Source organism: Gobio gobio (genome assembly GCF_949357685.1).
Source record: "Gobio gobio genome assembly, chromosome: 22".
Taxonomy (NCBI): domain Eukaryota; kingdom Metazoa; phylum Chordata; class Actinopteri; order Cypriniformes; family Gobionidae; genus Gobio; species Gobio gobio.
Genome location: NC_137118.1, coordinates 38999873 through 39023126, shown reverse-complemented (window position 1 = coordinate 39023126; position 23254 = coordinate 38999873). Strand labels below are relative to the sequence as shown.

The 23254-nt window shown below is 38.8% G+C and overlaps 1 protein-coding gene across 2 annotated transcripts in view; it reads right to left on the bottom strand.

The window, feature by feature from the left end:
* ggt5b (gamma-glutamyltransferase 5b) overlaps positions 1–17847 on the bottom strand; it is a 37963-nt gene extending 20116 nt beyond the window's left edge. For both annotated transcript variants that reach the window (XR_013815560.1, XM_079804290.1), the window contains exons 1-3: positions 17661–17847; positions 2818–2945; positions 858–953 (exon numbers count right to left, since the gene is read on the bottom strand). Coding sequence is in view for 1 of the 2 variants with exons in the window: in XM_079804290.1 (XP_079660416.1) it covers positions 858–953; positions 2818–2945; positions 17661–17821 (385 nt within the window). In the remaining variant the exon portion in view is untranslated. The remainder of the gene's footprint in view (positions 1–857; positions 954–2817; positions 2946–17660) is intronic.
* Between the last annotated feature and the right edge of the window lie 5407 nt (positions 17848–23254).

Below are 23254 nucleotides of genomic sequence, written 5' to 3'. Positions count from 1 at the left end.
GAGCAATAGAAGAGACAAATTTCAAGACTTATACTGTAAGTGAAACTGGTCTTAAACAAAAGAGAAAAGCCCATATTTTGGCTTATAGGAATGCTGCCAAATCAGATTATTCCCAGCTTTAAAACACTTTCAGTGTGGTTTCGTTCTTTTACAAGTTACATAAACTACCACCTTTGGGAAAGAAACTAATCTCTTTTTTTAACAAATCTGGGAAATACAAATATTACAAAAATACAGTCATTAGAGTCACATTACGCATGAAGAGCGTGTGAACATTTAGACAACCGCATAATTTGTTAACAGTTCATTTTGGGTAAATATATTTGGCGACTATCGAGTCAATCTGGCATTTTAGCTGTCCAGGAAGTACACGTAAGTATGTGAAACAGGCAAAACAAGTCCACTTTAGTACATAATTTCCCCTAAGACAAAATTCCCCTCTCCTGCAAACAATGCTCCCTTGTACTTTCTACATCTTCAACATGCTCATATGTTATTTTACACAATATGATAAGATCTAATACAAAACAAATGACATGCTTATGAAGTCCAACGATTCCATAAAAAAGTTGTGTCATCGGTTACTCATACCAGCTAAAATGTCCTCCTTCTGTGAATCACAAAAGGAGAAGTCAGCTTGGATGGAAAGTGGATGGGGATTTATACAGCCAAACTCCAAAAAAGAATTATTTTGGAAGAATTTTAAATGGAAGAAAAAGAACAATGTGGGGTTGGAATAACATTAGGTTGAATACATGATGTAAATAATAACAACATATTTAGACATTTCACTTCCTGTCTAAATGAAAGGCTAATATGGAATAAGTTTACCCTGCTTCCATGTAGTAGAGCTTTACCTGGTTCTAACATCAATGTTTTTGGACACTTATTCAGCAAATCCGCCCGGACACCTTTTGGGGCTGTTTCTCTTGAGCTGATGATTTTCACTTTGCCTTGAAAAAAAAAAAAAACAGAGGTGTACTTATGCAGATTTTATTTATCAAAATTATAGTATCAATCCTCTTTATTTACACTATACCAGCACTCTCCCAGCTAACAGGGAACATTCTCAGAACGTTCTCTCAAAGTTATGAGCAAACATTCTTCCAGTAACGTTAATAGAACGTTCAGTCAGAGTTATCTGGTCTTTAATAATGTTAGGACAAAATTGTTCATGTATAATTTAATCATTTTTTTCTGAAATGTTTTAGTTGGATGATCGTCTAATGATTTTCAAATGTTTCAGAATGTTCAAAGGACATTCAAAATTAACATTACCATAATGTTTGCAAAATGATAAAATGGAATGTTCCCTAAATGTAAAAAAAAAAAGTTTTGAATCTAATGGGAATGTTAGCAAAATGTTCTTAGAACATATTTTGGTTACACTTTATAAATGTATTCATTACAGTTGAAAATTAGCCAAGTTAGCTAAATGGCACATTTGCATAAATGTTTATTAATGTGCACTGTCCCTGTAACTCTAAACTGTATAAATAAATAAATAACTGGACGTTTTAAACTTAATGGGAATGTTAGTAAAACGTTCTTAGACCATATTTTGGTTACACTTTATTATAACTGGACCTTTTAAACCTAATGGGAACGTTAGCAAAACGTTCTTAGACCATATTTTGGTTACTCTTTATAATAACTGGACGTTTTAAACCTAATGGTAATGTTAGCAAAACGTTCTAAGACCATAATTTGGGTAACACTTTATTTTGATGGTCCACTTTAGACATTTTACTAACTACTAGTAAACTACATGTCAACTAAATCTCCTTAGAGTATTAGTAGACTATTAGACTGTTAGGTTAGGGTTAGATGTTCGGGTTCAGGTTAGTACAATAAGTTGACATGTATAGTTGTAAAGTTACTTATAGTCAGTAGAATGTTATAGTCTGTTGGGAGACCATCAAAATAAACTGGAGATATTAACTAAGCAGACAGATTAAGAGTCTACTAATACTTTAATGAGAGTTAGTTGACATGTACTTGCAAAGTTACTTTAGTCGAACATCTAAAGTGGACCATCGAAATAAAGTATTACCAATATTTTTGGTAGCAGGGATACCAGCTCTAAACAGCATAAACAAGCCTGGACCAATCCTGCTGGTTTATGCTGGATTCTTCAACAGGGAGCTTATTAAACTTCTTGAGAATCAGTCATACTGGTGTCGTTTTATCTAATTTATTCTCTTGAAGCCAATACGGAAGTGACTTAAACTGCAATTCATCGACTGGCCGCTAGAGACAGGCTCCAGAAGGGAGCAGAATCTCATTGAGCCCCATGTTAAAATGCCCAACTTTATAGCAGAAAAACATGTTTACAGCCTGGTTCAAATTGTGGTTTTGGTCTATACGGCTAATTTTGCCCTTCATGACAACTGTGAGAGGGGTGAATTTTTTTATAACTCATTCGTATACATTATATAAAGCATTAAAGTTATCATAATCAAGGGCGTGGCCACTTCGAGTGGCAGGTAGATAGCCATTTGACTGCTGTCTATTAGTCATCACGTCACTTCAGCTCCGCCCACTTTGCCCATTTTCTGTTATCCGGGAGTGATGCACGATGATGCGCTGCCAAGATGGCAACGGCCATCTCGTCCCAACTTTGTGCTTCAAAACGGCTCATCAGAATCCTATGGGTGACGTCACGGACACTACGTCCATATATTTTTTTACAGTCTATGCATTTTATGACTCCGTATGATGCAATTTTTACAGCAAAGGCCAAAACAAACATAACTGTAATACTCCCAAATTACTTGACAGTGCTTTTCACAATACATAGCCTATACAAAGACATACCTGTTTTGTCCATAATGGTAAAGATGGCCCCTCCACCCAAGCCCATGCTCTGTGGGTTGACCAGTCCAGTGCAGAGCAGCGCTGCGATGGCTGCGTCCACCGCGGAGCCCCCCTGAAGCAGCATGTCCCTGCGACCAGAAGACATATCTCATCGTAACTTTAGCATAGGGTTACAATCGGTTTTCACTCCAAAATAACAAGAAATTATATTTTGCTTTTGTGACAGAAAAATGTAATCAACGAAGGAGATTAATAATTATGCATGAGAAGTGTATTGATTTACATATATTCACACAACAAAGAATCATTATGTATGTTTGAGTTAATTTACAGTTCATCTTTAGGAGTTAATATTCTGCCACAAAGACACTTTTCTTAACTTAGTGGACACTGTGACTACTAGCATGTGATCATAGGGGTCACCGGACGAACTTGAGGGTTTTTCTGACCCTGGAGTCAGCAGATTTAATTCAGAGGGCCTGAGGGTCACACCAAAAGACAAATGTTATGTGTGTGCTGAGCGTGAAACTTTTGTAATGTGTGGAAAGTTAAAGGAGGAGAACAGCGGAGACCTTGAGAAAACCTATAAAGTAAGCACTGCTACTTTCTTACACTTTTCAGTACCCTAATGAACCAGGTATAATAATCATTGAATATGATTTAGAAAAATACGTTTACAAATAATATTATGTTGAGTAGACTATCATAATATACAGTGCATCCGTGAAGTATTCACAGCGCTTCACTTTTTCCACATTTATTTATGTAAGAGCCTTTTTCCAAAATTGATGAAATTAATTATTTTCCTCAAAATTCTACAAACAATACCCCATAATGTGTCACAGGGTGTTTTGGTGTTGGTTCATGTTCATGTTTCATGTTCTTAGTTTATCATGTTCACTGTTCAATGTTAAGTCTGTTTATGTCACGTTTTGCCAAGCCAAGTCTTTGTTTCTGTTGAAGTTTAGTCAAGTCAAGTCAAGTCAAGTCAAGTCTTTGTTTTATGTTTTGGATTTTGTTAATAAAAGCTGCACTTGGGTTCTAAAACTTGCCTCTCCAGTAGAGTATGTTACAGAATATCAAACTGCCAAACATGGACCCAGCAGCTTCCAAGTTTTTGACTCCTCAAGCAGGAAGATCCATTGAGGAATATGTTAAGATTTTTTGCATTCCATGGATTTTTTGCCTTGGGATGAGGTCCACCTGAAGAGGTGTTTTTGGTTTGGACCCTGACCTCTCAGAATTCATGCCCTCAGTAGAGCACCCTTCTACTCTTTGGCAGTTTATTGATTTTATTTTATTTTTAAGTGGTTCAAGTTTCACAGTGGGGGAGGCAGAGGACGATTATTTGTCTAGGCCTTTCCATGTCCAGAGACCTGTCCATGCCCTGAATCCAGAGACCACGTGTCCTGTTCACGTCCATGCTCCACCCCACGAGCCCGCTCCAGCCTACGAGCACGAGAGGACTCCTGACCATGACCACATAGTCCCCATTGAGGCCACGCCTCTGTGGCCCCCTGAACTGCCGTTACTGCCATGGCCCCTTGAAATGCCTGATCCGCCATGGCATCCCACGGCTCCTGATCCGCCATGGCCGCCCATACCTGAGAGTCCAGGTCCACCCACGCCTGAGGGTCCAGGTCCGCCCATGCCTCAGGGTCCAGGTCCGCCCACGCCTCAGGGTCCGGGTCCGCCCACGCCTCAGGGTCCAGGTCCGCCCACGCCTCAGGGTCCAGGTCCGCCCACGCCTCAGGGTCCAGGTCCGCCCATGCCTGAGAGTCCAGGTCCGCCCACGCCACAGGGTCCAGGTCCGCCCACGCCTCAGGGTCCAGGTCCGCCCACGCCTCAGGGTCCAGGTCCGCCCACGCCTCAGGGTCCGGGTCCGCCCACGCCTCAGGGTCCAGGTCCGCCCATGCCTGAGAGTCCAGGTCCGCCCACGCCACAGGGTCCAGGTCCGCCCACGCCACAGGATCCAGGTCCGCCCACGCCACAGAGTCCAGGTCCGCCCATGCTACAGGGTCCAGGTCCGCCCACGCCACAGGATCCAGGTCCGCCCACGCCACAGGGTCCAGGTCCGCCCAAGCCTCAGGGTCCAGGTCCGCCCACGCTCCCAGGCCCGACCTTGCTGCGCCTGAGTCTGCGTCCGGTGCCCCTGCATGGGCCTGGCCCACCATCCCTCCCCCAAGACCGCCCCCCAAGACTTTTGTTGGTGCTTTGATTTTGTTTGGGCGTCTGGGGACGCCCATAGAGGGGGGGAACTGTCACAGGGTGTTTTGGTGTTGGTTCATGTTCATGTTCTTAGTTTATCATGTTCACTGTCATGTTTCTGAGTTGTCATGTTCTGTCATGCACTTCCTGGTCTTGTCATGTGATTCCCTTGCCCTCATGTGATTCTGCCATGTGTTCTTGTCATGTCATTGGTTCATTGTCTTATCATTGTTTACAGGTGTCCCTTGTCTTGTCATTAGTCTCTGTGTATTTAATTCCAATGTGGGTCTTCATGTTGAAAGTTGTTATAATGTTACTCTACTTTTTGCACATCATTAGCTCAGTAGCTGGTAAGAGGCACTTATTGTACATTGTAGTAAGCTAGATCGATTTTAGAATATCATATTAATAAAAGCTTGGATGACTTGTGTTGCTAAATGGCATGCAATTAATTTGAGAATATTTTGTATGATGGAGAAAATTATGTATTATGCTGTTGTTCCCAATTGCTTCCACTTTGTTATAATACCACTAACAGTTGACCATGGAATATTTCGTAGTGAGGAAATTTCACTAATGGACTAATGGACTTACACAGGTGGCAACCTATCACGATACCACGCTTGAATTCACTGAGCTCCTGAGAGCGATAATAATATATTATAATTTTCTTGCGTCTTGAGATTTGCGTCTCAAAGTGCACAGACAAAACATTATAAACGCATTTTGGAGGAAGATATGCACATAAAAGTAAGTGGGTGGAAACAGCTACTGACAGACGACGCAATGTCATGCAATGTTTCCATCCAAACATGAAGCAAATCTTTTCAAAGTTTGCAAAAAGAAAGAAAGAAAGAAAGGAATTAGGTGCATTTCCATTAAGTTGACGGATGATGGTGGTTTTGGTAACCTAGTAACCAAAAAAAGTTAACACCTTCAGCAGAAACAGCCGATTATTCACATGGGTTTAATGTTCGCTATATTTATTTAGCAACTGCATTTCCATCTCCCATTACTCGCATTAACTCATTTGCACAGTCAAAAAGACAAAAACTACCTCAAGTGAGCGTAAAAACTGTGTGAATTAAGGGAATTTTCGTTGTTGTTGAAATTTGCCATTTCAATCATTTGTTTCTGATGCAATACTTTAAAATGTGCATAAAAACATGTGATGGAAACATAGCTACTGTTTAAAATGGCTGATTTCTCTAGATTTAAACGTTGGAAACATTTGGGATAATGCAAGTACACAAGTCAAAATATATAACATTGTTCTAGTAGTTTTTGTATATTTAATCCAACAATCTTACATACTGTTCCTTTAGAAAAATCAAGGCTTAGGGAATATGACACATTCAAGCACATTTCCTGCTGATATATCACTGTTCCTTTATGTGTTCGTGTCAGTATGAAAAATGAGAATCTTGAGGCAAGTCTGAGCCAGAGGAGAAGTGATACCCGAGAGCTCAATGAACCTTGAGGAGTTCCAGCCTTCACACACACGCACCCAAAACATGTGCACAATCGGGCAGAATTCTGAAATTTTGTGCTAGATTAGGGTTAGCACTCTCTTGTGTTTTAAGCACTATATGGGTCAAACTTGTGTCTCTTCACGCAGCAGTGATTTGTAAGGAAAATACGCCACAAAGGATGATCTCTGATGTCTGATCTCACAGGGTGTCATGTAAGATAAAAGGAAATGTGAGATATTTCAGAGACAGTGATGGAAGGAATCAAATATGTGAAACATAAGAGAACTTCTTATAAGAGTACCACAGTCTTTATATCACTGGTAAGTGATACGACCTTGACCATCAATCACACAATGACGCATCACTCAACACTCGTATTCATGACAATTAATAGTCCTTGAAAGCATATTATCAGATTGTCATGGTATGTGCATGAAGTTAACAACACCGTCAAGATGATAACAATTCAGTGTTTGCAGTTAAATTTGATGGATGGAGATTAAAGATTAGATCAGTGTTACAGTGCAAGAAAAGAAATCCCAATAGGATTTAATTTGTCACTCCATGACAGCAAAGGGAACAAATGAAGAGAATATTCCAATCCTACAAGTGCTCGCTCCAAGCCTGTTATGATCTGAACAAACCACCTTGTTGTTCCTTCACAAAGTCCCTCTCCAGAACCTTCACCCTCCCCGCTCCTCACTGCTAACCTCCACTCTATTTTTCATCATCTTCTACTCAGATTTTTTTTTAATTCTGCACTCGCGCACATCATTTTAAAAAAATCAAAATGCCCTCGTAATCTTTCATCAAAATAATTATTCTCTGATGATGTGTTTACTGGCGCAAAGGCTGGGCAACCTGCCACTCACATGACATCACAACAGCAAATCACAATGATCCAAAGCATCCAATCAATTTCCAAAATCAAGTCCTTCCGTAGATTTTTTTGTTGTTCGAGAAGTCGTTTGACATGGATATACATATAGGGAAGATAAGATTATTGCAACTTCCGTTTACAGGCCAACATAGTTCTATAAACAAGAACAATTAACAGACAATTAACAAACCAAACAAGGTATATTAAAATAAATCATAATATGCTGATGACAACATGATAAAAACGATCAACAAAATTGAAGAAATAATACTTGAATTAGCAGTAGGACTTAAAGAAAAAGTAATGTTTTCATACATATATATATATACTAACCTAAAGGATAATTAGGAACACCATACTAATACTGTGTTTGACCCCCTTTCACCTTCAGAACTGCCTTCATTCTATGTGGCATTGATTTAACAAGGTGCTGAAAGCATTCTTTAGAAATGTTGGCCCATATTGATAGGATAGCATCTTGCAGTTGATGGAGATTTGTGGGATGCACATCCAGGGCACGAAGCTCCCGTTCCACCACATCCCAAAGATGCTCTATTGGGTTGAGATCTGGTGACTGTGGGGGCCATTTTGAAAACAGTGAACTCATTGTCATGTTCAAGAAACCAATTTGAAATGATTCGAGCTTTGTGACATGGTGCATTATCCTGCTGGAAGTAGCCATCAGAGGATGGGTACATGGTGGTCATAAAGGGATGGACATGGTCAGAAACAATGCTCAGGTAGGCCGTGGCATTTAAACGATGCCCAATTGGCACTAAGGGGCCTAAAGTGTGCCAAGAAAACATCCCCCACACCATTACACCACCACCACCAGCCTGCACAGTGGTAACAAGGCATGATGGATCCATGTTCTTATTCTGTTTACGCCAAATTCTGACTCTACCATCTGAATGTCTCAACAGAAATCGAGACTCATCGGACCAGGCAACATTTTTCCAGTTTTCAACTGTCCAATTTTGGTGAGCTTGTGCAAATTGTAGCCTCTTTTTCCTTTTGTAGTGGAGATGAGTGGTACCCGGTGGGGTCTTCTGCTGTTGTAGCCCATCCGCCTCAAGGTTGTGCGTGTTGTGGCTTCACAAATGCTTTGCTGCATACCTCGGTTGTAACGATTGGTTATTTCAGTCAAAGTTGCTCTTCTATCAGCTTGAATCAGTCGGCCCATTCTCCTCTGACCTCTAGCATCAACAAGGCTTTTTCGCCCACAGGACTGCCGCATTCTGGATGTTTTTCCCTTTTCACAACATTCTTTGTAAACCCTAGAAATGGTTGTGCGTGAAAATCCCAGTAACTGAGCAGATTGTGAAATACTCAGACCGGCCCGTCTGGCACCAACAACCATGCCACGCTCAAAATTGCTTAAATCACCTTTCTTTCCCATTCTGACATTCAGTTTGGAGTTCAGGAGATTGTCTTGACCAGGACCACACCCCTAAATGCATTGAAGCAACTGCCATGTGATTGGTTGATTAGATAATTGCATTCATGAGAAATTGAACAAGTGTTCCTAATAATCCTTTAGGTGAGGGTTGGTCATATACACACAGTCATATACACACAATCCACACACAGGGGTTGGTCATATAATTAGAATATCATCAAAAGGTTGATTTATTTAACTAATTCCATTCAAAAAGTGAAACTTGTATATTATATTCATTCATTACACACAGACTGATATATTTCAAATGTTTATTTCTTTAAATTTTGATGATTATAACTGACAACTAAGGAAAATCCCAAATTCAGTATCTCAGAAAATTAGAATATTACTTAAGACCAATACAAATAAAGGATTTTTAGAAATCTTGGCCAACTGAAAAGTATGAATATGAAAAGTATGAGCATGTACAGCACTCCTTTTGCCTGAATTACTGCAGCAATGCGGCGTGGAGTCGATCAGTCTGTGGCACTGCTCATGTGTTATGAGAGCCCAGGTTGCTCTGATAGTGGCCTTCAGCTCTTCTGCATTTTTGGGTCTGGCATATCGCATCTTCCTCTTCACATCTATGGGGTTAAGATCAGGCGAGTTTGCTGGCCAATTAAGAACAGGGATACCATGGTCCTTAAACCAGGTACTGGTTGCTTTGGCACTGTGTGCAGGTGCCAAGTCCTGTTGGAAAATTAAATCTGCATCTCCATAAAGTTGGTCAGCAGCAGGAAGCATGAAGTGCTCTAAAACTTCCTGGTATACGGCTGCGTTGACCTTGGACCTCTGAAAACACAGTGGACCAACACCAGCAGATGACATGGCACCCCAAACCATCACTGACTGTGGAAACTTTACACTGGACCACAAACAATGTGGATTGTGTGCCTCTCCTCTCTTCCTCCAGACTCTGGGACTCCTCCCACCTGGACTATTTACATTTTTCAGGCTACAACTGAGTTCCCACGGGACTTCAGCGTGAGTCTACAGCTAGCCATCTAAAACACTATTTAGGTGAATTTAAACAATGGCTAAGTTGCTAAACGCATCTCGTTGCCCTGTTCATGTTGGACAGACATTTTAATTGCAATGTGTCTGTTAAGAGGCACAAAGACACTCTTTATGTATATGCCCCCATAACTGCCATTTTAGCTGAGTGGGAGCTCTGGGCATTAACTGTAACAGCTCCGTGTTGCAAGCACCAATCCGGTTCGTTTTTTTTCTTTTCTTCTATAGACAGTACTCACAAAGTTACAAAAGATTAACTTAAAAATTCCCCAGAGTTCTCCTTTAAAGAATCTGCTGCTAACATCTTGGTGCCAGATACCACCCATCTTTTTTTAAATGAGGCCTGTTCCAGCCTACTGTACTGTACTGTCATTTTGGATCAATCTGCCTGTTAAATTAATAAAATGTAAAACTTTTACTAAGTCTCATGCTTCTTAAATGTTTCTCGTTTAAAAAAAACGCTCAGTTTCAGAAGATCTCAACAATGTTTCAAATTGTGCTCGGGGACCTCAATATGAACTCAAACATTTCATCAAATTCTTTAGGAGAAACATTTGAAAGTTCATACTTGCATACTTAAATCATCAAGTAATGTCAAGTCACCTTTATTTATATAGCACTTTATACAATACAGATGGTTTCAAATTAGCTTTACAGTGATAAACAGAAAAATAATGATTCAATGATGCAAACAGAATTCAATTCTGCTGGAAAGCAGCTCTAAAAAAAGACTTGATTTTGAAATAACTTCAGTGTTAATTCGGTTTGGTTATGTGTAAAATTTGTCAATTATGGAATGAGTTTAATTCAATTATAAAGCAGCGCTGGAGAAAACAGTGATGCCATCATACAGCTCAGTTCAACTCTCATCCAATAGTGTTTGTGCATTCAACTCAACAAAATTGCTGAATATTAAGTGTCCCCAAGCAAGCCAAAAGGCAGCAGTGGCAAGTAATCCAAACATTGGAGACAGAATGGAGGAGGACATAAAAACTTGGGAGAAACGAAGCTGAGTCGGGGGGCCAGTTCTCCTCTGGCCAAATGAACAAACAGATTCAAAATTAGATTAATTTGAGATTTGAAATTGTTAAATGTAGTAACTGTTTAGAAAAAGTATGTAAATAAAAATAGTAACCTATAGTGAAACATCTACATATATTTTTCTGACTCAGGGCCAGTGAAAATATTGGCAAAGCAAGAACAAAAAAAAAAACACTTGGCACGGTCCGAATGAGCCAGCAAAAAGTATTTACTTAAGCCTTGCAGTGGTTGAATACAGAATAACAGCTTTCATTAAGACATTGTGTCAACGACTGCATGTCTGCATAATAATAATGCCACAGAAAAACACCTCAGTCCCTTTTATTTGATGCAGGCAAGTGAGACAAAACTATTAGATCAGCACCAGACTGAAGTAACTGTGGGTAACGGCAGTGTCTGTGAAGACCAAACAGAATTTTCTTTACTTCTTTCACATTCAGAAAAAGGTTTTTTTTTTTTTTTTTTTTTTTTTTTTTACAAAATGTGTGAATTCAAGTTCCAAGCAGCACATGCCATAAATCCAAAAGAAGACAAATGCCTCCTCTATCCAGGATATGCCCGACAACTGTAACTAACTCCTCTCTGTATCCTTTTACAGCAGGTTAAAGCGTGACCCCAGATGAAATACCAAAGTCAAGTTCTTTGAAATGCAGTCATAAAACACTTCACACATCGAAACAAGAAAACACAAAGTACGTTTGGCATGAAATGCAGGAAACGTGGACGAAGGACAGAAAATGTGCCAATATAGGGTTTTGTGAAGCTGGTTGATCCTGTTTTGACTGGCAGACGTTTGATCCGTTTGTCAGTTTGTTAATGTTCAGAAAAAAAAACCTCTTGGACATGTTTTTTTTACAACATCACTGAGGGTTTAAGTGGTTGCAGAAATATTTTAGACAGCATCCAAGTTCAAATGTCAACAATGTACACAAGTATATACACGATTGGAGTGAAGAATCACGCTTCTCTGTCTGGCAATCCGATGGACGACTCTGGGTTTGACGGTTGCCAGGAGAACGGCACTTGTCTAACTGCATTGTGCCAAGTGTAAAGTTTGGTGGAGGGGGATTATGGTGTGGGGGTTGTTTTTCAGGGGTTGGGCTTGGCCCTTTAGTTCCAGTGAAAGGAACTCTTAATGCGTCAGAATACCAAGACTTTTTGGACAATTTCATGCTCTCAACTTTGCGGGAACAGTTTGGGGATGGCCCCTTCCTGTTCCAACATGACTGCACACCAGTGCACAAAAGCAAGGTCCATAAAGACATGGATGAGCGAGTTTGGTGTGGAGGAACTTGACTGGCCTGCACAGAGTCCTGACCTCGACCCGATAGAACACCTTTGGAATGAATTAGAGCGGAGACTGCGAGCCAGGCCTTCTCGTCCAACATCAGTGCCTGACCTCACAAATGCACTTCTAGAAGAAGCACTAATTTGATCAAATATTTGATGTTTTTAAAAATGTTGTAGATTTAAGTAGCAAATAAGAATCGCTAAAATTATAGGATATATAGGATATAAGGTAATTAAAGCAACAGTTTTTCAATAATGGAAGAATATGTAAAAGTGTGGTAATTGGGGTAAAATGTGCCGCTTCTGTTGGGGTGAAAGACACAATAATTAACATGATAATAAACAGCTGGCTGACTTTTCCATTAGTTGACATGACATGGTTAGATTCAGATGGTAAATGTTATATATTAAGTTGGGTGTCCACCTTAGAGATAATCACCATAATTATAATGAAACCATCATATTTAAAAAATATATGAATGATATCATATAATAAAATATTTGTTTTGTTACTACTGTAAATCTATATTAAATTATTATGGGATCTCCTTCAATGCTTTCAGAATCTCTACTTTTTAAAATGATTTTGTTTCTATATTTTAAAAATATATTTCTATATGAACATATTTTAACGGCAGCATATTTATTGAACAAAAATTAATTTTTGTTTATCAAAATAAACAGAAAATAGTTCAAACTTTTCTAAAGTGGTTGTTTTGAACAAGTAACTTTGAAAAGCATTATTAAAAACATTATTTTGGCTAAAGTATTTGTATCAATACTGTGTGCCTTTTGCCCCATGCTGGTGAGAGCCTTTTACCTCATACATTTATTAGATTTTTAAACAAATTAAACCACTTTTATGATTTATTTTCACACAAAACCTGTTGCTCTATAAATGTTCATTACAAACAGATATATATACATGTTTTTTCTGTTTTTATTTCTGCAATCATACAATATGGGGGTAATGAAAAGCACATGTTTCTTAAAGGGGTGGTAAACCACGATTTCACTATTCTAACTTTAGCTAACGTGTAATGTTGCTGCTTGAGCATAAACAACATCTGCAAAGTTACAACGTTCAAAGTTTAAAGCAAAGGGAGATATTTGCTTTTAAAGAAATCAGTTTCTAAGGACTACAGCAAACGGCCGCTAGGGACTACTACACATTCACCCAGGTTTTGCTGACATCACCAGGCCCAATATTTACATAAACCCCTCCTCCGGGGAATATGAAATAAGGGGGGGTGAGGCCATTTTGTATCGCAGCGCTGTTGTGGTATAGTAGGCTGGAGTGTTGTTGCCGCGATGCCAAGGAAACGCTGTTATTTTCATCCGGATTGCAGGTCTGGGGTACTTGCTCTGTTCAGCCTTCATAGGGACGGGGGTGCGTTGCAGAGCGTTTAAAATAAAACATGTTATATGCACGTGTGTTTGAGTCAGCGGGGAATCAGGCACGCGCAGGGCTCCCTGCAGCACATCCACGGAGGAGAACATCCACCGTCTTCGCGATTTCAATGCCAGATTTGCACAACGTCAGCTGCGTGAAAAAAACACTGCCGGTGCGTGGATGCATGACGCGCGCGCTGCACATTTCACGGAGGACAACACAAACTTCCACAAACTTCGCGAGTTCAATACAGGATATGCACAAAGGCTTGTCCTGAAAGCTGGATTTACAAACAGAAGCTGTTCACGGGCCACAACCTGTAAGTCTGATTTATTTTTCATCGATGTGTTTTCCTGTAATAGGTTGTAGCAAGGAAGTAAACAGATGACAGTGCTGTTCTGCAAACCAGTCTGTTAAATGCTCATTCATACTTAACGTTATCCGACGAACACCTATCGTTACAAACACTAACGTTAAAATCTCAACAGCGAACCTGGCATTAGTGTAAATGATTCTTTGATTAGAGCTTTTATGTATTGTTTGTCTACAGGCATGCTAAACATGGTTCTGTGTGTGATTTGGCTAACTTACTAGTTTAAGCCAGTGCTTAGTGTTTGTTTTGGGTTAGTTCTTGTGACAGATATTTGGCTATAATCGTTCTAAAAATACAAAAGTTAAAGTGCCATTCAGTAGCGATCATTATAGATCCGCAGTCTTTACTCTTGAGGACTGAACAGGTTCTGCTCGATCATCTTCACTCAAATGTTCTGGGTCTGATTCGGGCTCAGATTGGTGTGGTTTTATTGACGCCGTTGTTTCTAACACTGACCAAAGCACAGCCTCTGGTAAAGGTAAGGGGCGTGATGTTTCCGACATACGTGCACTAGGCGTTTAGCGAATCACAACACACTGGGCCAGCTAACCAATCTGAGCCCACTGCGTATTTTTGAGGGACTGGCTTCATACAACCCGGAAAGCATCAGACCGTTTTACAAGGAGGGACAGAGCAGTGTAGAATAAAGGTCAAATATATGAAAAATAAGGCAATTTTTTTTAAAACGAAGCATGAACACATGTTACAGTGCACCCCACAAACACAGTCAAGCCTTCAAAAGAATGTGTTTTACCACCCCTTTAAGGTGTGCCTTTAGCCCCGTTGTACCCTACACACACATACACATACACACACACACACACACACACACACACACACACACACACACACACACACACACACACACACACACACACACACATACACACACACTTAAATAAATATAAGCATGTTAAAGTGCATTTATGATGCAGATGGTAGAAGAGTCAGTGCAAAAAAGTAATAGTAGCCTATATCAAAAGATGTGCTCTGGTTGTGAAGGAGTTAGAAATGGTAGATATTGATTGTTATTCAGGGCCGTGCACAGACCTTTAGAGGGGCATGTGCTGAAACTGAAAAAGGGCACCCCCTCTGTTCACCCGCCCCTAAAGGCCTTTTCACACTGAGTCCGAAATGTTCGCATGCGTTTTTTCGTATTCGTGATCCGAAAAATTTGTCACCAACAGAGACCTTGCACACGGAGTCCGATGCGTATTAATGAATGCGTTACGGAAAAAAATGCAAAACAACACAAAATGCCGTCTTCCACCTGCTTATCAGGAGCTGCGGATTATCCAGACCGATTCAAAGTTGAACGTCAGTGGCTCTGTTTGATGCTTTGCTAGCGATACTGGAGCCACATATTAAAAAGAAGACCACCAATTACCAATCCTGAACAGAGACTGGCAGTATGTGTAGGATCCGCGCGCACACACACACACACACACACGCGGTTTACAGGGAGTTGGTGTGCTATAATTATAGCTGTGATATTGTAGTATTTGTGATACAATAATATTTGTATATTTAATTGTAGGTATCTGAGGAGCACTGGCGATTCATTCACCACCATTGCCAGCAGTTTTAGGTTGGGCATCAGCACTGTAGATGGGAAAACGGATGCGAAAAACGCAGAAAATCGAACCTGTTCCGATTTTTTTTTTTTGACGGACGAAAGTTTCGGAGGCAGTGTGCAAGCGTGATTGACATAACGTGAGGTCGAATTTATTTTTTGACGTGCGAAAATTTCGCATGCGAATTTCGGACTCAGTGTGCAAAGGCCTTAACACTTTATTATCAAACACACATGACATGCTTTATTTACATTTTTTGAAGATTTTCACTATTTTTATTGGGGGGAAAAATGCCTTTTTGAATTTTTTTGTGATGGGAAAATGAAGTCGAGCAAGTTCGGCAAAACGCGGATTCGAACCGTGATCAATTTGCGTCAAAACTTCAAGCCATGCGCTTTACCCCTGCACTATCGCGGATATCATTTACATTATGTCTTCTGGAATTCTGACTGACCCAACCAGACCTTCTGTGAAAAAGACGGCCTATTTGCACTTAATGTAACGACAACATTACTGTAACCATCTTTTACTACACATGTGAAAACGAGAGAGTATAGAGATTCAAAAATTAGCAAATATGTGCATATATCAACAACGTAAATGAATTAAACATGCGACCATGATATTATTACATGTTAACAAATTAATTGTATTAGCAATCATAAATCCAAGAACAAATTTCTACGAAATATATTTGACCTAGATGACGAGGATCACTCAGTCACTTTGTGTAAGTTCCAGTAGGAAACAGCGCGGGCGCTCTTGGCGAAAACAAATTAAATGTGGTTCGGTGGCAAAAACAAATTAAATGTGGTTGTATTACTTATCAATATATTATTAACATTTTACAAAAGTCAAACTCAAATGCAGTTACCAAAACTATTGATTTATTGAAGCAGGAACAAAAAACACTACCACCAAAAAAAGGGCACTTCGGAGTGTAAGGGCAAAAAGGGCATGTGCTCTGCACAGGTTGAGCCCTACCTGTGCACGTGCCTGTTGTTATTGTATGCATATGTAAGATCCGTCCAAACGCAACTGTTTGTCCAACCACCTGTTCAACTTGCAAGGCTGCATTATCTAATCTCCTTAACTGATTATCTCTCTACATTGATCATTGTGGATCACTGTTTGAATCACTTACAGCATTGTTTCATATCCGCCTAAGACCCAGGAAAACAGGCTTTTGAATTTAGATTTTTTTCATGTCTTTACATTGTTTAGAGAATAAGAAACAAATAGGATTTTTTTAATGATAATTTATTCATATATGCTATGTCCTCGTAAGTGGATACAGGGACTGAGTTGACATGACATGACATGTATAGGCAAAAAAATTTGATTTTTTTTTTTTCATTCACCAATCAATTTTCAGGTTTCAGGATTCTTTTTAACTAAACTTTGTTTAAAGATAATTCTCAACTACGTTATGAACGATATAACGGAATGAACGGATATACATATATACATTTTAGGCTACTTTACGCAATATGTGGGTAAAATGGCCATACATGGGTTTTCCCATTCAATGCAATGTATCTATACACTATCTAATTTGCATATTAATGCGTTCTTGGAGCAACACGTAAAAATGAGTGTAATAATGGAAGTAATAACAGGCAACATTTTCATAATAATATCTTATATTTTATAGTAACATTGATATGTAAGTTCTTTCCCTATTCACTTGTTATGTCTCCTAAACTGTCTAATAAGCATTGTTCAAGTCCCGGTGTCCTCTGTGGAGGACATGTCAACGCTAGCTGTTTTGAAACAGAAAGTCATATTTTGATATTTATAACCCCATAACGTTTTCCTGAGATGTTGATTTATAACAAACTATTAGAAAATTAGTCCGATTTAAATGATAATAATTACAAAATATTTTAATATTTCCATAAGAGTGCTAAATCTGATAATTCAGTCAGTTTTAAAGACAAAGGAGAAGTTGTTGTCCTGGTGAAAATCTCAAAACAAATGGCATCTATGGATGTGCTCTTCACGGGACATCCGGACTTAAAACTGTGTAGGCCTATGGTGTCAGAGAAATTCACAAAAATATAATGTCCTCCTACGAGGACAGTGGCACCCAGGTCAATTTTTGAAAGTCAATTTTAATGTTTTCGATGCCGAAAGATTCAGATTTGAATGTCTTACCTGCCGATGTCGGAGCACATAAGAGAGTCCGCAGCAACAGCACCGTGTGTGAAGGCGCATCTCTGTTTGGTGGCTAAAATTATGCAAATGCAGATAATTGCAATAGAGGACAGTAAAGCGAGTACGCACAGGCAGCAGCGTCTTGACTGAGATTTGGCCATGCTTTGATCAGCGCGTGAGCAGCAGGTAGAATGAAGCGCTCGCGCTGCTCACTCAATACTTTCACTGCTGGGGGCGGAGAAGAGTCTCGCGACTTTACAAATCAGAGGCTGTTATAAACTTACTTGAGAGATTAACGTTACATTCGGAGGAGTCAAAATGAAAACAAGCCTGGAGAGAAGTGAGCCCGCTGCCCCTTGCTGCTAAAACAGTGACTGACAACCAAAATATGGTATAAAAACATATTCAATAAATGTTTACATTAATTATGTTTAATAATTCGGTAACACTTTACAATAAGGTTGTATTAGTTAACATTAGTTAATGTATAGTTAACATGAATTACCATGAACAACATGTAGGGGAGACGGGGCACAACCTAAAGCTTTTTGACTTTCTCAGTTTGTGTAAATCCACTTGGGGTTCAGAGTATTTATTTTCCCCCACATTAATTGCACACATGTCTAGTACATGTGTATGTGGGTTTGTTTCATTAATACTTTTTTCTTGATTTACCCCGAAAGAATGGAAGAGAAATGTTACAACATGGCCCATAGGGGTACATTGTAACATGTGGTGGGGCACAATGTAACATGACCAAATAACAGCTTAAAATGTTACCTGATATAATCCCAAAAATATACAAGACAAACTAAAATATTTTGTCAATAAAATACAATTATTAACTTTTTAAAATAAAAAAATGGCATTTTTTAATCATTAAAAATATAAGCATTTTTGAGTTTGACTACAAACACATCGCTAAATACACCTAGGCCTACAGTTCAAAACATAATAATAATTCATAATTTCTGAACCTTAACTCTCAGATATTATTCACCCTTTTCTCATGGTTTCTCAAAAGAATACATAAAAGTATAGAATATAATGGCATATTTCTAATAGGGGCCCACCCACTTGCGCAACTGGGATTTAAATCGCGGCTCGTGTCTTCTGCTGGTTAGATCAGCATTAAAGAACGATCTCAACTGTTAAATAACAGATTTAAAATAATATCGGATTTGTCTTGTAGCGGACAGCATATTCCAGGGCCCAGTTTATGGCCGGGCCACTCTCTGTCCATAACAGTGGACAAAGGTTTGCTTCGTTTTGATTGGATCTTGGTGGACTGACACAAACAAACTGTCCAACGCCATCAGATAAAGATGCTAGGACAACATCCAGACACCTCTTAGAGGGCAATAAGAAGAACTCTTGTACCAAGCCCAGGAAGGACAAGACATCTCATTGGTCCACATGCAGTTTCTGCCCTTCACCCAAATCCCTAGTGTCCTGGTCTATGACTGCCATAAAAACTCCACAGGACCTTAGCAGCAGTGGGTGAAACAAAGACCACAATGATTCATCTAAATCCATTCATAACTATGTTTGGAAACCTTAAGACTGATGTAAACTACACACATCCATTTCATACTTATTCAGAGAAATAAGTATTCTCAGTGACAGCTATTTGTAATGCAGCATCGTACACAGAATCAGCTGTTAATGAACAAATTAATGAACAGTTCAATCCTTTCCCATCATGTTTGGTTTCTTTTTGTTTAGAATATTGCCATGGGTATTCTGATGGTGGTTTGGAAAGTGAGAAATGCATTGGTAAACTTTAAAGACACTTTAAAGACTTCTAACTGTGTACAGTATGCAAATGATTTCCACAGGAGAAAGGAGGCTGAATCTCACGGATCAGTAGAATGAGGCATCTACGATCGATATATCTATGACCACAATCGTATTTGACCTCACTTGGCGGAAGTAATGGCTGAGCTCAGAGATTATCACGTTTGTCTGTTAAGAGGTAAAATGATAGCATAAATACTGCTCGGTTTCTCGCAGAAACTGATCGTTTCGCTAGATAAGACCCTTATTCATCGTTTGGTATCGTTTAAAGCCCTTTGAAGCTGCACTGAAACTGTCATTTGGACCTTGAACCGTTTGGAGCCCATTGAAGTGCATTATATGGAGAAAACCCCTGGAATGTTTTCATCCAAAACCTTCATTTCTTTTCGACTGCAGAAAGAAAGACATGGACATCTTGGATGACATGGGGGTGAGCAAATACATGTTCAGTAATATCTTCCAGGGATTTTTTAATTTTGGCGCTATTTTTTTCTTGAAATAATGTTGATATGGCAACTAGTAAATACACTAAGTTTCGTCATTCTGGCATGTGTGGAAAGGGTTCAAACATGCGTGTTACAACCCCGCGTTAGGTTGTGCCCAGCGCTCCCCTACCCCTGTTCAGCATTATCTTTGTTAACGTTAGTTAATAAAAATACAGCTGTTCATGGTTTGTTCATGTGAGTTCACAGTGCATTAACTAATGTTAACAAGATTTTTAATAATGCATTAGTAAATGTTGAAATTAAGATTAACAAAGATAAATAAATGCTTCAAAAGTGCAGTTCATTATTAGTTAATGTTAACTAATGTAGTTAACTAATGTTAACTAATGAACCTTATTGTAAAGTGTCAGGCCTACCAATTATTCAGATAAACAACAACAATTCTTCCACCAATTAATATTGTTCGTTGGTGGTTGCCAAGCTGCGGGCTTCAGCGAAATTGCGGTCACTTACCTGCATTTATCGCTGTTTACGAATTCAAACGCGTTTATTCTTTTAGACGAAACTACACATTTTATTACATAAATAGTATATTAGACATAAAAGTCACAATGTAGTTAGAGGTCGCCTAATCGAAACAAAGGTCTAGTCTGATGACGCAGAGATTAAGCGCCAAATCTTGGGAGTTGTTGGCTGCATCCGAAACCTGGAAAATGACACATTTAAAGGTAGGAAGGCACTTATCAAGGCATGTCCGAATCTAATGTTAGCTTCACTTCCTGTCTCCTGAGATGCCTTCATCTGATCGATTTTTGAAGGCAGCATAGATGTATCCTTCGCTGCCTTTGATATCCCACAATCCTGTGCGTTCCGTTCTGTGACAGACAGTTGAGCTAGAAAAAAAAGATGGCATCCGAAAGTTGCGTTTGCTGGTCAGGTTGTGTGTAAATGTACGTTTTTGACCAACATTTTCCACTTCCAATGTCATTTCTAGCAAGAAATTACTAATGTAGTAATTATATATTTGCTTAGTTCTCACCAAAGCTCTCTCTATTTTGCTGTAGATCATTAAACTGTTACGCTCCCTTAGAAGTCTGTCCGAAATCAATTTCGTGAGGTGCCTTCATGCACAAACGTCTAGGTTTTCGGACGCAGCCATCTTCACCTCACAGCAGGTGAGGACGGAAATCTGGTAACGTGGGAATGATGTCATTGATAGGCAACGTTCCGTGTCCTGGTTAAAATGGCTAATTTCTCTGGATTTAAACATTCTTGGAAACATTTGGGATAATGTAAGAACATAAGTCAACAAAATATATAACATTGTTCTAGTGGTTTTTGGATATTTTAATCCAAAAATCTTACATATTGTGCCTTTAAGTGTAATATAAGTGTAACAGTAAACATTAAGTGCACAAACTAGTTCACAATTATGTTTCTCATTTGTCCTGCAGCTGTACTATAAGTGAACTTATAAGTATACAAGTAGTTTACGATTTTAATACTTGTAGCACATTTTTTTGTTTACATTTTGAAGGGTAATCTCAGTAAACTACTAGTGTAAGTCGTGCAAGTTTTCTTTAAGTGAACATAACATCATAATTATCGTTTAATATTTATATATAATATATATTATTTTTGTACTTTAAGTAGCCTATACTACTATGCTCCTTCCTATTTAGGTTTTAGTTTTTTGACTTAAAATATACCTTTAACTCTTTCCATTTAAAAAACACTTTTTCTAGCTTCATGCATACTTTTTTATCAACACGTGAATGTGGGTAAGTTCCATAAAAAGCAAAATTTTAAACAAAAAGCTGAGAAAATCACATTTTTAAAAAAAGACTAGACATCCGGATCAGATTCGGAACGATGTTCAAATCGCAGATGGAGTTGATCGAGTCCATCAACACTCACAAAGCTTCACAGTTATTTCCTCTTCATGGGTTTGACATTTCATTCGGTAACATTTGGCAGTTTTGATTTATGCTGTGTATTGTTTGATCTTGATTTTACATTTGCATAAGCAATCACTTGGGGCCAGTTTAAAAGTAATCTGATCGGATTTCGGCTATCGGATTGGATCAAATCGTAAAAATGGGTTGTTCAAAAGAAAAAAAGAATTCTGAAATCAGATTAGATCACAAAATCCAATCTTGGTTTTGATCTGGATCAAATCATCAGTGTGTTGTTCAAAACTTTTTAGGGATACCTTTGATTCAAAAACAGGATTATACTGTTCCCAGCAGAAGGGTGGATTTCAGGAACAAAAATTTTATAAAACTTTAAAACTGGTCAAAAAATACCAGTTATTTTTCATATTTTTCCCCTCACCATGTCCATTTAGGGCAATAAACTCAAGCCCCTCTTCTATTATATCAAAATTCTCTGCCATTTCTCTTTAAAAATTCTCGTTTTAGACTCTAATTCATGACCAGTGTTTTGTTTTGCTCTATCCTCTGCTCTTCGCAGTTCGTCAATATGCATGTGTTAAGGGTTCAATGTTCAAGGGTTACTCTTTCGCCGTAAATCGATGTGTAGCAAGCAGCCATATCACCTGTAACCCAAGACTGGTTTTCCACTGATGCGAAGCAGGGCTGAGCCTGGTCAGTACCTGGATGGGAGACCTCCTGGGACAACTTATTTATGGGACTTATTTAAGTCTATAAAGTTTTAAATATGGATATTTTTCTTACACAAATGCATCACTTCGCTTCAGAAGGCCTTTATTAATCCCCCGGATCCGTGTGGAGCAGTTATATGATGGATAGATGTACTTTTATGGACTTCAAAAACGACCCATTAAGTCATTGCCATTATAAAGCTTGGAAGAGCCAGGACATTTTTTAATACAACTCCGATTTTATTTGTCTGAAAGAAGAATGTCATATACAGGATGACTCGAGGGTGGGTAAATCATGGGTTAAGTGGCTATATAAAGTATTTTTCTGAAACGTACATAAAAAGTAGACTGAAAATATACAAATATTTAGTTTAAAATAAGCATACGAATAGCACACTTATTTTTCAAGTTCTTTTTCGTTGGATGTTGAGTTCTGCCTGGCTTTTTTAACAAATAGTCTTTCTGTTTATTTTCTGATTTATTTAAAAAAAAAAAAAAATTCAATTCTTGAATCTAGTCCGTTAACATTGTTCCAGCCAACCAACCCCCGTATTAAATTATACCTTTAGTCATTAATTAACTGAAGTTAAGAAATATGTTGTGACTTGATTATGACTGTTCTCGTGTCAAACTCGCCTATTAACTGTAAATATTATGATTGTGATTACTAAAGATAAGCAGATGGCGATGAGTTGATTGAAGTGAGTTCACAGACACTTCTTGGCAAA